The 17,509-nt window shown below is 38.0% G+C and overlaps 1 protein-coding gene across 2 annotated transcripts in view; it reads right to left on the reverse strand.

Moving 5' to 3' along the window:
- Positions 1-727: 727 nt before the first annotated feature.
- ANLN (anillin, actin binding protein) overlaps positions 728-17,509 on the reverse strand; it is a 70,000-nt gene continuing 53,218 nt past the window's right edge. For both annotated transcript variants that reach the window (XM_011950162.1, XM_011950161.1), the window contains 4 exons: positions 15,396-15,482; positions 10,897-11,004; positions 4,710-4,882; positions 728-2,044 (listed from right to left, as the gene is read on the reverse strand). In XM_011950162.1, coding sequence (XP_011805552.1) covers positions 1,921-2,044; positions 4,710-4,882; positions 10,897-11,004; positions 15,396-15,482 — 492 coding nt within the window. In that variant the 3' untranslated portion in view covers positions 728-1,920. The remainder of the gene's footprint in view (positions 2,045-4,709; positions 4,883-10,896; positions 11,005-15,395; positions 15,483-17,509) is intronic.

The raw sequence follows: 17,509 nt of genomic DNA on the forward strand, positions 1-17,509 counted from the left end.
TGACACTGAAAATCTTCAGGGTGGCATTTTCTACTGCTTACGGAGTATTTCTAGCTTGAGGTCTCACAATCACCTTAAACTAAATTTCTTCTAAAGTTGAATTTTATAAATACTATCTATATATTAAGATGATCTCTAAGGAATACTGTTACACTTTTTGTTTAACTTACAATAAATGGTATGTATAGAATATTTTTATGAACAAAAGAATATAAATATTTCTATGCAACATGTGTAGTGTCCTCTGGCAGGACATAAACATTGGTAAAAGTAGTTATGACAGTGGGAGAAGACTTGCTTTTTAACTTTACCTTCTTTGTGCATTCTGAATTTTGTACCATGCTTTTGTGCCCTTTGAAGGCCTACTCAAAAATAAATGCAAGTCTATAAATAAGTACAAGGGACCTTCTTATCAGTCCCATCAAACCTATTCCCTGTCTGGCTGATGATATCACTCATCCATTCAGTATCTGCTAAAGACTTGGGAATTATACTCCCTCTCTTCAAATGCACATCCAATTACCATATTCAGTTGAAATGCCTCAGAAATAGATCCTTCATTCACTTATGCATTCAATAGCAGCCCTAAGAACACACAATAAGCCAAACTGGGTAGAGAGACAAAGATGGATGAGACATTGTCAGCACAGTACCCACAAGAAGCTCCCAGCCCAGGGATGCAGAGCAACCATACCACACACTGAAACAGTGCTTCCTAAACAACTGATTCCTTTAGACATTTGCAGGTATTTATTTGAGTAAGAGCTCATAAAATATATTTTTATAATATACACAAGAAAAAATACATTTGAATGAATAAAAAATAAAATGACAGGAGGTGACAGAATTTAGTGTTTATAAATGAGGTCATAAAGAACTTTAATAATTCAGAGAAGAAATTCAAAGTATTTAAAAGTTGAGACCCTGCTTTCAAATATTTTATAATTAAAAAAAGGTGTTTAAAGGTGATATGTGACTTAATAATTTTCCAATTTCAAAATGGGTTTCTAGACATTATTGTTCATGAACCAAAAAAAAAAAAACCCAAACAACAACAAAAACCCACTTTGGCAAGCAAAGTATTATTAGTCCATAGCAGCTTCATAACAGTTTACTTTTTTAATATAAAGATTTTTCAATTTACACTTGTTGTAGTAGAAAAAACTAATATGCTAAGTCTGTAAGCTTATTACAGAAAAAACTAACATGCTAAGTCTGATCGTAATGAAGCCAGAATTCTATGAAAATGTGCACCACATTGCATATATAGTAGCTGAGTAAATGTAAACCATGTGCTTATTAACTCTTCTATATCAAATATTGAACCCCCAAGTCTCACACATTGCCTATGTCCACATCTCTTTTCTGAAGGCAGCCTCACACTTTAAGCCAATATATATTTGCTATTTGAAAAAGTTCTCATCCTCATCACTAAAAATGTTTCTGTAAAGGCCTTAGACATTTTTTCAGTACCCTAGTAACAAGACATATCATGATCAATAAATGATCACAGCCTTTTGAAAAAACTACTGAGATTGGAGAATGGGTTTCCGTCTCCAACCCCTGAAAGACGTTGCTGTTTCAAGACCTACAGCTCCAAGAAGACGACTCAGAATTTCTTACTTTTAAAAAAATATTGTCATGAATAACTGAATAATTAGATTTCTAGGAAAATGAGGCTTTTAAATTAAGATTTAGCAAAATCAACTATAATGTATTTACTTCTACTCATTGATGAATGACAGAAATCAGTTAAAGTTTTACAAACAAAAGATATAAATACTGCATAATACATAGTGAATATTGGCACAAACCCTTTCGTACTTAAAGCATAAAATGCAATCAGTAAATCTGATGCTCTTAAGTGTGTTTCTTAAGATGACATCAAAAAAGCTCTAGATAGCATGGAAATTTCCCAGTTTAAGGCTTTCCAATAGGTTTGTAGCAAGCATCAGGTTGCCAGAGGCGAATATCAACAAGAACTTGATTGAGTTTTTGCATCCAGAGATCCCGCTCTTCTTTAGTATCTGCAGACAGCCAGTTCCTACAGGAACAAACAACCAAAGAGGTCAGAATTCTTCTCCCCCCATTCCATACCCCCATGTACTCTTGCTAGGGAAAAAAAATGACTAAATAAACCAGTAAATGAATTACCTTTAACCACCTTATATAGATGCTAATCCAGAGCCACTTAGTGAGGTGCATCTCCAAATAAAACAGAGGAAAATTATCCCCAGTTTGGTTAACTGATGCTAACTTACACTGATTACACTTGGTAAAGGATGGTGTTTCCAACAGGTGTTTTATACAGGTAGTGTGTGGCCTGGGTAACCTGATGGTATAGGACACCCACTGAGTGTGGGCAACTTCTCAGCAAGAGCACCAAAGGCCTGAATATAGGCCCTCCCTGAATATAGGCACTCCCAATATAATCTTCAGAGTCAGGTTCCCCAACAGCTGCAATCACAGACTCATGATCCTTCACCTGGCTCTACAGGTAATATTATTTTGCACTGTCTCCCATTAGATTTGTCCTACTATATTAGTAGAACATGGTATTTATAATAAACTATCTAAAGATCCTAAGACTTTGTCTATCCTAACCTCTCTGTCCATATTAGGAATATTTTCCTTGCATCCATATTTAGCTACAAGTTGAATGAATAACTAGTTGATGGGGCAGGCCAGAGTAAGGAAGGGGGGATTCCCTAACTCATAGCCCGAACATCATTCTAGGGAACGGCCAGCCATTAGGTTTTTACATTGCACTCATTCTACAACTTTATAAGTTCTCCCCATTGGTACTAGAAATGGTGTAAATATGAATAAGTGGAGTTTATCACCTTCTAGTAGTCAATGAAGAAAGTTCTGCACTTATAATAGCCACCATTTGTTAAGCTCATTCCATGTACTCAAAACTGTGCTAAGTGTGTTTACTCATTCATCTCTATTGTCTGAAGTCTCTGTGAACCTATTCTGGTTCAAGAGGCTTAAAACAACAACAACAACAACAAAAACTCTATTGTCACTGTAGAGTTTATTTTTCCTTTTTGACACACAAGATTTCAGAGGGCCAGCAAAGTTAAGTGACCTGCCATGGTTACATTTGATGAGTCAGGATTTAAACTTAAATCTGTTGACCTCAGAACTCCACTGTAACTACTGCCTCCCCGTGTGATAAAACATTCTGGTTTCAATGTGTAGTGTCTGTTTTGAAGCATGCAGTAGAGATCAGAAGACAAATCGTTAGCATTGACAGCAAACTTAGTAGAAATGAAAATGAGGTACATTAAATTCAAGTAAAAGGCCTAAGTCCAAAAGGCCCAAGGCCCTGTAAGGAAGCAGATCAGCGAGGCAAAGGAGAATGCAGAACTGCAGAATGTTTATATTTTCACCATCAAAAAAGTTAAATAAAATTTAGGCCACCAAGCAAAGCTGAAGACTCAGCCACGACTGAATTGAGAATGTACCACTCTCATATGCTTGAGCGAAGGGTACCCATCCAAGTTATAATTTTATAGTAAGAAAGACCACAAGTAAATGAGGCACAGAGTAATTAAAGCAACATGTAATCTGGCTATTTTTTTTTTTTTTTTTCATCACAGGAGAAGGTCTACAGAGAAGTCTAAGAGAGTTTATGCAACCAGTGAAAAATAAGGTTATACAAAAAATGTGAGTGATACTCAAAATGGCTGAAGTGGGCTGCTGTGGTCAAGAACTATCTGGATACTGCACTTTGGCTGGTTCATCCACTGACCATGGCCATGGACAGGTTGCTATCAAACAAAATGATTAGAAATCCATTTTGCCTGTCCTGCCCTGTCTGATTCCACCACTGCATAGAAGACCTCTGAAAGAATGAATGAGTTAAAATGAATAAATCTGAAAGTAATCTAGACATCAAAATTTTCCAACAAATGAGTCTTCTATCTAGCTATTTTAAAACAAATTGGCAGTCTCTGGGCAACTTTGTTCTATTTTAGTATCGTGTCTCCTGGCTATAGCTTTCTAATATTTTCACATTAGAAACTCATAAAGCTAGTCCTACCAATCTCCCCCCATCTGCAATATCCAACAACAGCCTAATTACTAAAGATCTTATCAAATTCTAACTTTTGTACTTAATGACAACTCTGTACACTGAAGTTGGTCTTCAAGCTTCTCGTAGGTATCCAAGCAAAGAAACCTATCTCAGAATCTTAGCAATAAGCCTTTGTATCTTACACTTGAGCTCAGGGTTAATTAAAAAAGGGGTACCCCCAAAAGTTTTATTCTGTTAATCTCCATCCAGACATTTGCAGAATAGAATGAGATTGTTTTTGTGAGTCATCTGGCTACATGAGGTTATTCTGGGAATGGAAGGAAGGGATGTGTAAAGTCTCTTTGTAATGCTTGACTCCTCAACTACGCATGAAATCTTTAAACTTAACCCAAAGATTATCTAACTGCCATGACAATGCCTCCACTGTGAGCATACTGGAAAAAATTAGCTAAGATACGACCTGAGTATTATACTTTCCTTAACTACGTTAATTTGGTTATTATAGATGGTTCACTTACTGCTTTGTGTGTGTTTTGTTTTCTCACTAAGGCTGTGCCCTTTTCAACGTCAAGGACCATCTCTGATATTTCTTAGTGGTAAGTACATAGTGTACATAGTGAGCAATCAATTGCTTAGTTGATTGAAATATTTATAGGCCAATACATACTTGGTGACACAGAGTGTGTCCCTGCATTGGCTGACAAGAGTCTCTCGGTCATCTTCTCTTTGTGGTCGGACAGTAATTAATTCAAAAGTGTTGCGTCTTGCACAAAATTCTCTGTTGGCTGGTTCTATCTGACGACTGGTACAATTAGCCAGATTTATCCTTCCTATGGGATTCTTTAAAAACAAATTAAGAGAAATCAGTAGAAAATAAGACTAAGTAAGTATTAAGCAGCATTTAAGTTGGTACAAATTAAAATTAAAATTAAAATTAAAAAGCTATTCATTTAAAAGTTAAAATTTAGTTACGCTGGGCTTAGAGAAACATATTTAACATTTATTATTGTTCCTAGCTAGACATAAAAATAAAACCCAAAAATATCAACTGGTAGCTCTTGCCAACTATCCTATAAAGCTCTTTATTATGGTGAACTTCAAATAAAAAATACAAACAACAGTATAATGAGCCCCAGGTACCAAAACCAGCTATAACAATGAGAAACACACCCAACTGCCTTTTATCTGTAACTTACCCATTTCTACCCTTTCTATAAAAGGAAACCTAGACATTGGATTTCAAGTGTAAATATTTCTTTATATATCTATAAAAGATAAGGGCAGGCAATTGCCCTGGATTGTTGGCAGCCATGAATTCCTATGACACAAGTCAAAAGTGGAGGAAAACATTCACGAGACCAAATGGTCCTGAAAATGGGAAAAGAAACACATATAGGCACACATGAGCCAACAGCCAATAAGTGTGTCAACTCTATTAGAATTTTTAAAACTAAAAATAGAATACACCATTTTAAAACCTTAGATTGGCTAAGTCTGGAAAAAACAGTAACAACCTCTGTTAACTGGTTAGGGAGTAACACAGATTCTTATGCATCACTGGTGAAAGTATAATATGATCTATTACTGGTAGGCAACTTGACAACAGTAATCAAAAACCATTAACAATGAGCATTTTCTGATCCTACAGTTCCACCTAAATTTATCCTAAGCAAGTATATAAATATGTACACACAGATTCTAATATGTGTAGTCACTGTTTTTTCATAATAGCAAAAAATTCTAAACAAATTAAATGACAATAATGGGGAATATTTAAATAAATCATGGTATTGTTTCCAGCAAATATGATACATTAAATAGTCTGAAAATCCTCTCATTGTATAAGCCACCAAATGCTAGATAATTAAATTGACAAGAAAGTAGAAAAATCCTTCAAAGGCCAAAATCAATGAGCAAGGGAAAATGAAGAATATTAAGCTAGTCTGAAACCCTGACTTCCCTTGGGGCATTTGCCAACACTAAGACCTGCAACCTAGAAATGACAGAATATAAATTCTGGTATTTGTTTTAAAACACCCTAGCAAAGCAACAAAACAAAACAAAACAAAACAAAAATGCATTCGTGTTGTGGGGAGATAAATGAAACCTGAAAATGAATAATTAATTAAGCTGGAAGTTCATTATACTATTTTTGCTCTGTGTACATTTGAACATTTTCAATTATAAAATGCAAAACAGGGCTGGCTGCAGTGGCTCATGCCCGTAATCCCAACACTTCAGGAGGCGGAGATGGGTGGATCGCTTTGAGCTCACGAGTTTGAGACCAGCCTGGCCAACTGGGTGAAACCCCATCTCTACCGAAAATACAAAAATTAGCCGTGTGTGGTGGTGCTTGCCTGTAGTCCCAGCTACTCCGGAGGCTGAGGCAGAGAATCGCTTGAGCCCAGGAGGCAAAGGTTGCAGTGAGCCAAGACTGGTCCACTGCACTCCAGCCTGGGTGACCCAGCGAGACCGTGTCTCAAAAAAAAGAAAAGAAAAAAGTGAAACATTCTGGGAATGGAACGAAGGGATGTGTAAAGTGCCTTTGAATAATGCTTGACTCCTCAACTACGCATGAAATCTTTAAACTTAACCCAAAGATTATCTAACTGCCATGAAAATGCCTCCACTGTGAGCATACTGGAAAACATTAGCTAAGATACGACCTGAGTATTACACTTTCCTTAACTACGTTAATTTAGTTATTATTGATGGTTGTATGTATCTGTATGTATATTTCCATGAGGTGATGGCGGGGTGTGTGTGTGTGTGTGTGTGTGTGTGCGTGCGCGCGCGCACGGTGTAAGGAAAAAGCAAGGACCAAGAATAGTCATACAGTAGCCCCCGCTTATCCATGGTTTCACTTTCCATAGCTTCAATTACCCACAGTCAACCATAGTTAAAAAATATTAAAAGAAAAATTATAGAAAAACTATTCATAAGTTTTAAACTGCATGCCACTCTAAGCAGCATGATGAAATCTCCTGCCATTGCACCTGGTATGTGGATCCTCCCTTCGTCCAGCGTATCCACGCTGTACCCGCTACCTGCTCAGCAGTCACTTAGTAGCGTTCTAAGATCAACTGAGATCGAGACCATCCTGCCTAATACGGTGAAACCCCGTCTCTACTAAAAAAATACAAAAAATTAGCTGGGTATGGTGGCGGGCGCCTGTAGTCCCAGCTACTCAGGAGGCTGAGGCAGGAGAACGGTGTGAACCTGGGAGGCGGAGCTTGCAGTGAGCCAAGATCGTATCACTGCACTCCAGCTTTGGCAACAGAGGGAGACTCCGTCTCAAAAAAAAAAAAAAAAGGATGAACGGCTATAGTATGCAGTGCTTGTGTTCAAGTAGCCCCTATCTGACGTAATAAGGTCCCCAAAGTGCAAGAGTAGATATGCCAAAGACAAATCATAAAGTGCTTCCTTTATGTGAAAAGGTGAAAGTCTTCAACTTAATACGGAAAGAAAAAAAATCATATGCTGAGGTTGCCAAGATCTACACAGTAAGAATAAATCTTCTATCCATGAAATTGTGAGGAAAGAAAAAGAAATTCATGCTAGTTTCGTTATCACATCTCCAACTGCCAAAGTTACCACCACAGTACATGGTAAGTGCTTAATTAAAATAGAAAAGGCATTAAATTTGTGGGTGTAAGACATCAACATAAACGTGTTGTGATTGATGGCAACTGGGTCTGGTACTTATCCATGGTTTTATGCATTCACTGGCGGTCTTGGAACGCATCCACTGAGGATAAGGGGGAACTACTATACATTACTGCATAAGTTAGGAGACCAGCCTTAGCAGATATTAAGATTTATTTTAAAGCTATGGTCATTGAGATTGGGATAGGGAAACAAACCAAAGGAAACAGAACAGTGAGCCTAAAAATAAACCTACACCTATAATGACATCTTGATACACATGACAAATGGCATTGTGGATCAGTGAATGATATAGTTTGGATATTTGTTTCACCCAGATCTCATGTTGAATTGTAATCCCCAGTGTTGGAGGTGGGGCCTAGTGGGAGGTGACTGGATCATGGGGGTGGATTTCTCAAGAAATCCCCTTGGTGCTGTCCCCACATAGTGAATGAATTCTCACATGAATTGATTGTTTAAAAATGTATGGTACCTCCCTTTGCTCGCTCGCTCGCTCGCTCACTCATGCTTTTACCATGTGACGCACCTGCTCCCACTTCACCTTCCGCTGTGAGTAAAAGCTCCCTGAGGCCTCCCCAGAAGCTGAGCAGATGCCAGTGTCATGCTTCCAGTACAGCCTGCAGAACCAGGAGCCAATTTAAAAATTACCCAGTCTTGGGTATTTCTTCATAGCAGTGCAAGAATGACCTAACACAGTGGGGAAAGAACCAACCATTCAATGATGCTGGCATAACTGGTTATCCAGGTGAAAAAAAAATCAATTCTAGGGAAATTAAATATGAAGTATAAAACTTTATAACTTTAGAAAGAGGTATAAAAGAAATCTTTGACTCCAGGATAAGGATAGTTTCTTAAATTAGACCCTAAAAAGCACAAAGCAATAGACTGGCAGGTCTGATTACCTTAACATTAGAAAAGTCTGTGCATAAAAAGACACTAAAAAGATAAATTAAAAGATATGCCAAGCCTAAGGCTAGGGAAATATAATTGCAATGTATCAAAAAATATTAAAATGAATAATATATAGACAATCAGTTCATAGGAGAGAAAATATAAATGGCATACACACTCTTATGCTTAGAAAAGATACTTAGTCTAGTAATCAAGAAGATACAAAAACTTTTAAAATAAGAGTACATTTCACATCTCTCATACTGATGGAAGTTTAAAAGGCTGACATATGATGTGTTAGTGGGAATATGAAAAGCTGAGAGCTCACAAATACTCCTGGTGGGAATGGAAAATCGTTCAACCACTTTTGAGACTCATTTGACAAAATCAAGTTGTAGATGTGCAAACCCTACAACCCAGCAATTCTGCTACTAGATAACATTCAAAAAAGAACTCTCATCCATGTGTACAAGAAACTAAATCTTCCTGCATGTGGGCTGTAAAAGGTACAAACCAAAACAAAATAAGAAGAAAGTGAATCACAGCAGCATTGTCTGTATACAACAATTTAGAAATAATCTAAGGGTCTCTAAACAGGAGAATGGATAAATTGTAATGTGTTCCTACAAAAGTATACTACACAGAGAAAAGGGGACAAACTAATACCACCCCAGACAAACACATACCACCCCAGACAAATTTCACAAACCATACCGACCCAAAAAAGGCAAGTTGTAGAATGATACATACAGTATGTTATTATCTGTATAATGTTTAAAAACATGCAATTGCAGCAACATATATTGCTTATATACATGTACAGGTTAAACATCCAAAATCTGAAAATCTTGAAATCTGAATTGCTCCAAAATCCAAAACTTTTTGAGAGTCAACATGATGCTTAAAGGAAATGCTCATTGGAGCATCTCAGATTTTCAATTTTTGGATTAGGAGATAATTAACTGGCAAGTATAATGCAAATATACCAAGATCTGAAAAAAAATCCCAAATCTGAAACACCTCTAAATCCCAAGGATTATGAATAAGGGATATTCAATCTGTATAATAAAAATTTAAATAAGTGCATGGGAACAATAAACAAGTTTAGGATAGCGGTTATCTCTGCGGGAGAGAGAATTACATGGCGAGCTTCAACTGGAATAATAACACAGAGGTTGATGAAATTATTTTACACCCTTTTGAATGCCTCCAACATTTCACAATAAAATTTTAAAATATTAATAATTGTAATGACTACAGTGTAACGAACATAGCTATCCAACACAGCATTATAGACTTATCTTTACTGATAATGAAAGATGTTAGAATATTTTATCAAGTAAAAAATCAGATTATAAAAAGCATGCTTTTCCTTTTAAAAAGATTCATAAATGAATAATTATTATATATTATACATTTTTAAAGTTTGAAAAGATATCTAACCAAAATATGAGCAATACCTATGTCTGTTATGGATGATTTTCTTTCTAATTCTGCTTATTTCTATTTTCCAGTTTGGGGATAATAAATAATCTTACTTGGGCAATAATACTAACTTCTTTAAAAATATGAAAAAATTTATTACACAAAATCCTATTATTAAGTTTCAGAAACAATATACAAACCACTGTTCCTGTGGGTGGGTTTCCATTGCTGTTTTACCCTAACTAATAAGATAAAAATTAAATTTAAAACATTTCCAACTTCAAATGTCAACAAAAAATATAATTAAACATCCAGTAGAAAAGAAGGAAAAATACACATGTTAAGCCATTTTAAGAGTTGTCAAATCACAGGGAATGGATAGGATATAAAAATTTTAAAGGTATATCACACACACACACACACACACACACACACACACACCTACAACAAAAACTTTTTTTTGGGATGGAGTCTTGCTCTGTAGCTCAGGCTGGAGTGCCGTGGTGTGATCTCGGCTCACTGCAACCTTGGCCTCCCGGATCCTCAGCCTCCTGAATAGCTGGGACTACAGGCACCTGCCACCACGCCCGGCTAGTTTTTGTGTTTTTAGCAGAGATAGGATTTCGCTATGTTGGCCAGGCTGGTGTCAAACTCCTGACCTCAGGTGATCTGCCGGCCTCAGCCTCCCAAAGTGCTGGGATTACAGGCATGAGCCACTGTGCCCGGCCAAGAAGAACATTTTTAATGGCTTAGTGAGTACATAAAAAGGGTTATTAATTTGGGTGAGTGATGGGGGCCAGAGGGAACATTTGCATGAACACCACATGAAAGTCAATCAGGATTTCACCACTGAACAGTACTATTTAAATTACCTTTCGTTTCTCATCATCTGGATAAGTCCAATAAGATATACAGTTTCCAGAAAGAACACACCATCTTCGATGCCAGGCACCAAAACCACTAACATCTTCAAATATGGTCTGGAAAAGTCAATTGAAATGCTGGCTTTAGAAAATTGAGGAAAATGTCCTAACAATGAAATGCTGATTCTGTATGCTAACTGTAGTATGTTGACATATTTCATATCTCAAAATCTATCTGTATGATTTTTTATCATGTCTTTTACCTTAGTAATGAAAATCACTGATTATTCATATCAGAAATTTACTTCAACATCATCTACAAGCATTTAAGAACATTCAGATATCAACCCTAAATTAAATATCTCTACCTAATCTTAGATTTTTAAAAAGTGTAGTGTTCCTAATGAAATGCTCCTTAAACAACAGAAATACCTCAAGTGTTGGAGAATTAATAACATAAAATTACCATACCTTATATATTTTAAAAAACTAATGATAACATATTAAGTTAAACCTATCTGAATATGCAAGACAGGCATTTAATCTTTATTTAGGAGATCAAGTTTTCTAACACGATTAGAAAAGAGTTAGCTTATGATCACAGGCCTTGGTCAATAACCCAACTCCAAGTCTGCTGCTGAACCGTGAGACCCGCTTGAAGTGGTGCCTCCCTGCAGTCAGGCGTTTGTCCTTAGGAATGTTACTTATATTCTAAAGGTAGGCTAGGCAGTAGTGTTGGCTAGAAACAGGACTCCAGAATAGGCAACTAATAACATCTGGTTTTGTTCCATGGAAGCACTTCCACCTAAACAGTGTAAGTAGAAGCTAAGAGTTTTTCTCTCACTACTTTTTAGCTATAGTCATAAAAGAGCCCTAACCGATATAAAAACCCTCACTTTTAATTAAAAAAAAAAAAAGGCCGGGTGCGGTGGCTCACGCCTGTCATCCTAGCACTTTGGGAGGCTGAGGCGGGTGAATCACGAGGTCAGGAGATTGAGACTATCCTGGCTAACACGGTGAAATCCTGTCTCTACTAAAAATACAAAAATTAGTCAGGCATGGCAGTGAGTACCTGTAGTCTCAGTTACTTGGGAGGCTGAGACAGGAGAATGGCCTGAACCCGGGAGGCGGAGCTTGCAGTGAGCCAAGATCACGTCACTGCGCTCCAGCCTGGGCGACAGAGTAAGTCTCCGTCTCAAAAAAATAAAAAATAAAAAATAAAAAATAAAAATAAAAAAAACAACATTCATCTGGGAACTTCTGTGTTAAAGAATAAAGCAAGGTAAAAACATAACAATGATGTAGATCAGGGAAACCTTTTCTATAAGGGCCAGAGAGTAAATATGACTTTGGGCCATACGGTCCCTGCCACAGCTACTCAGCTCGGCTGCTGTAGCACAGAAGCAGCCACAGATGCTGAGTAAGCAGATCAGCCTATGTTCCAATCAAAGACTATAAAAAAAGGCAGTGAGGCCTGCTGTGCTGCCCTCTGATACAGATGATCCAAAGGCATCTTTGCATTTGATTTTAGATTACCTTCATATCCCAACTTTACTTTTCTGATTGTTGAGAAGCTAAGAATAAACTAGTATTGTTTGGTTGTTGCTGTGAGGAACCATTCTAAGTATATCTTTAAATTATCTCAACTACTCCTTACTCCAACCCTATAAAAGTAGGATATACACACTCTTCTCAATTCACTGTTTTATGCAAATTTCCCAAAAGGTGGCTTGAATTAGGAGTCTAATTTCTGGCCATGATGTGTGGGAGCAAATGTTACCAAGCTAGATTGAAACTTCAGATTAATTATCTTGCTCCAACCATATGCTCTCCTGCCTCACCTTTTTCCTCCTCCCCTAATGCTTCCATTTTCCTCCCAAAGCAGCCTTTTTCTAGGCAATACTGCTCACAGCTCCCCAAGGAAGAAAGAAAGGAATCTTGTTATTTCAATCTCAAGCATGAAGGTTAACAGAAATCACTCACCAGCTCCCTCTTGTGTTAATGTTCACCTTTTATATCATAAAGGTAATAAACAGACAAGGTAACTTTTGATAAACAAGATTAACACCAGCTATTACGACATCCTACTATAATCAGAGAGGAATAAGGACAGCCTTTTCATTCCTATAGCTGAGGAAACAGAGGGCCAAGGAAATTAACTGACATCACACAGACCACAAAACTAGAACCTTCTGGCTGCCAAACCGGAGCGCCTGCCTCTTGCTGCTCCTCAGTGGAGGCAGAGCTGGCTTGGCACCCTGTCAAAACCACTTACCTGTCTGGTTGGAGTCGCCCTCTTCCAGGGCAGCCCTGGCACATCATCACACAGGAAGCTGAGCTGAGGAGCTTTTATTTCCATTACTACCTCTAATTTTTTATAGGGGGTAGAGGCAATTACAATGCAATGTTTAGGCAGAGGACAGAAGTTATGTCGGGGAATCCAGAGCTCTTTCTTACTACATTTCTGTAAGTATGGATGTGAGAAAAATGGGCTATAGGATTCAAGAAAGAGTAAACTTGAAGAGATCTAACAAGTTTGTTAAGAGCCCAGCTAAAAAATTAATTAGGTGAGATGTTATATGCAAATGGACCAGCTACCTTAACATAGCCTATCCATTGCTAAAGGCATCTACAATAAGATATAAAAATGTTTACATGAAAAGAAAAGGTCATTAGGCAAACACTGCCTTCAAGTCAGAAATTTACATGCTTTTCCCAGACTACCTAGTGCCACCTGCTGGATTTACATGTGATAAAACCTAATAAGGAAGGAAAAAATACTGTTAATAAGTAGCAATTCCCAATCCTTGGGAAGTTGGCTTTAGTTACTTAGGCCACTGGGCTTTCCTTACTATCTAGCTCTTCTTTCTGAACCTTTGACAGCAGTTACAAACTGACTTGTAACATCCCTTGCATCATTCCAGTCTTGCTTCATAGAGAACACCAAAGCAACTGGATTTTCTCCACTTCTTATACCATACTCACAATTTTCTATGCGTTCTACACACATACTTTCTTCCTCGCATCATGAGAAAACTGTAATTCTGTATCAAATAAATCCGTGAACTGTGGCTTGGGCTTAATTCTCCCCATTCTCATGCTCTTGCTCTATGAATTACCCCATAAGCCCTAGTTCAGGTCCTCCATGGCCTCTATCTTCAATCTCTTTGGCCCTATCAGAAGCTACCCATCTACATTTAAAGCTGCTTATGTCTCTCCCATATTAACAAAATGTTGACAAAATCCTCCTTTCAACCTACATACCTCTGCAAGCACAACACTCTTCTCTCCTTACTCCTTCACTGCCAAAGTGTTTCCAAGAGTTTCCAAGCTCCTGTGCTCATTCCTCATCTCCCACTCACTCTGGACCCATTTGCAGTCTAGCATCTGCCCTCACCTGCGCCAGAATGATCACCCAATAGTGAGTCCTACAGTCCTTACAGAATCTGATCTAACTTAACCACTCCCTCCTTTCAATGTTCTCTTCTATTGGCAACCATGATGCTAGATTCTCCGTTTCTCTCCTTACAGTCTCATCTGAGACTTCCCTCCTTCCATCCGTTCTTTCAATGCTAGCACTCCTCCAGTGAGTTGGCTCTGCTTCCCTCACTTGCCTTGGGCTTCCCCATGCTGCAGATATCCACATCTTTACCTCTACTAAATGTCTGTCTTGAGCTCCAAACCCAGAACTTTCACATGTTTCCAGGCATCTAAAATTCAAATCATGTAAAACTTAACTCATTAAAATTTCCCACATCAGTGGAAACTGACTAGTCTTCTTTGGGGTTGTCATTCTCCAATCTGCTTTCCACATTGGTCAGAATGATTTTCTCAATCCCAAGTTGAATAATTTCTTCCACTTAAAATCCTATAGGAGCAACTCACTGACTCCAGGATAAAGTCCAAATTCTTTAAAAGGCCCTTGAACTCTTGTCCCATTTCCCTAACCACACTTTCCTCCTCATTCCCCACCCACCAATCACATGCACGCACTCAAACTCTAAGCTCTAGCTGTCCTGAAATACCTTCCACTGTCTGCATGTGTCATCCTTCTTTTCTTTGGGTAGGAGTGACAAAAAAGGGCCCTTCAAGCCACTGTACATTCTCCCCCTATCTAGAGCACTTCTCCCCTTTCTCCCTGATTAACTTACTCAGTTTAGAAATTACTTCTCTCAGCAGTTCCCTTTATCCTACTTCACCCACAGTCAAGACCTAATGTCCCACCAGTTGACACCGATGCACCGTTTTCTCCTACTAGAGTATTACATTGTGCTTGTCTGCTTATTTGTATTTCTCTCTTCTAAACTAAAAGCTCATGAGTAGAGGAATTATTTTTTGTGGTCTTTTACATTCCAACAGCAGCACAGCGATTGGCATATAAAGGACATGCAACAAATCTTTACTGAACCAACTTATCACTTAATCACAAAGGATTTCATTCCTATGGGAAACAAGTCCGTATTTCACAAAATGGAAAAAAGAAAGTTAAAGACTGTGATGTTACTTACTAGAAACCCTCTTTCTTCAACACTGGAATTCACTTGACATTTTATTTTTAAATAAATATGACCTTCCAAAGAAGATAAAAAGGGGACCTGCAAACAAAACAGGTAAATTATTTGCAAAACAGGTTCAAAGTGTGATTTTTCTTAATAAATCATGTATAAATCATGAACAGAGAATATCACAACTTGAAAACACAGTGTTTTCTAAAGTTGGAATATAAAAGGCATGGCCAAAAAGCCATTGGTTCCTCATCAACAAATACTTTTGAAGAATAAATTCATTCAAGGTAAAGCTTGACAAAACCAAAAGCCCTAAGTCTCAAGTTAATGTGAGAAAGAAAACAGAAGATAATACTTGGGTTTATCTCTATCAACAGGAGAATATACTCAGTAAAAGACTGGATAAACCAACCTGTAAATTCACAGCATACAATACCATCCAGCAATAAAGAACAATAAACTGCAGATACGGAAAAGCCAGTCCTTGAATTCATATGGAATTGCAAGGGGCCCCAAACAACCAAATCAATCTTGAAAATTAAGAACAAAGGTGAAGGAATCATATTTCCCAATTTCAAAACGTAATTCAAAACTTTGGTAATCAAAGCAGTGTGGGCTGGCTGGACATGGTAGTTCATGCGTGTAATCCCAGCACTTTGGAAGGCCAAGGAGGGAGGATCACTCAAACGCAGGAGCTCAAGACCAGCCTGGGTAACATAGCAAGACCTCGTCTCTATTAAACATGAAAAAATTAGCCAGGTGTGGTGGCACATGTCCCAGCTACTTGGAAGGCTGAGGCAGGAAGATCACTTGAATCCAAAAGTTCAAGGTTGCAGTGAGCTATGATCATGGCAGTGCACTCTGGCCTGGGCAAAGGCCAAAACCTTGTCTCAAAGAAACAAAACCAAACAAACCAGTGTAGTGCTGGCATAAGAATAGACATATGGACAAAAGAAATGGAATTGAGAGACCAGACATAAACTGATGCATCTTATGGCCAACTGATTTTTGACAAGGATGCCAAGATCATTTAAAGCAAAGAGCAGCCTTTCCAAAAAATGGTGCGGAGAAAATTAGATATCCACACGCACCAAGAGTCATGGTGGACCTCCACCTTATACCATTTATAAAAATTAAACCCAAGTGGATAATATCCTAAGTACGAGAGCTAAAATTATAAAACTCTTAGAAAGGCCAGGCGCAGTGGCTCACGCCTGTAATCCCAGCACTTTGGGAGGCTGAGGCGGACCGCCTGAGGTTAGGAGTTCAAGACCAGCCTGACCTTGAAGGGATTTCACCTTCAACATAGTGAAATCCCGTCTCTACTAAAAATACAAAAACTAGCCAGCGTGGTGGTGCATGCCTGTAATCCCAGCTGCTTGGGAGGCTGAGGCAGGAGAATCACTTGAACCCAGAGGCGGAGGTTGCAGTGAGCCAAGATCGTGCCATTGCACTCCAGCCTAGGCAACAAGAGTGAAACTCTGTCTCGAAAAACGTTTAAAAATAAAACTCTTAGAAAAAAAACATAGAGGTAAAGCTTTGTGATCATGGAATTAGCAATGGATTTTCAGATATGATACCAAAGGCACAAACAACATGAGGAAAAAAATAGATAAATTAGACTTTACCAAAATTAAAAACTTTTCATTACAGAGGTTCCACAAAAAAATGAAAAAATAAAACTACCATATAACCCAGCAATCCCACTTCCAGGTATTTATCAAAAGGATTGAAACTGGGTTCCTGAAGTGCTATCTGCACTCTTATGTTCATTGCAGCATTATTCACAATAGCTAAGAGATGGAAATAATCTAAGTGCCCATCAATAAATTAAGAGACCAAAAAAATGTGGTACATACACACAATGAAATATTCTTTAGCATAAAAAAAGGAGATCCTCTCATATGCTACAACATAAACTTTAAGGACATTATGCTAAATGAAATAAGCTAGTCAGAGAAAGAAAAACACTACATAACTCCACTTATCATGAAGTATCTACATTTGATCTTATCCAAAAGGCTGAAAAGCAACATATGGGCCGGGTGCGGTGGCTTACGCCTATAATCCCAGCACTTTGGGAGGCCGAGGTGGGCAGATCACGAGGTCAGGAGATC

The sequence above is a fragment of the Colobus angolensis genome, unplaced genomic scaffold (assembly GCF_000951035.1).
Source record: "Colobus angolensis palliatus isolate OR3802 unplaced genomic scaffold, Cang.pa_1.0 Scaffold302, whole genome shotgun sequence".
In the NCBI taxonomy this organism is placed as follows: Eukaryota; Metazoa; Chordata; class Mammalia; order Primates; family Cercopithecidae; genus Colobus; species Colobus angolensis.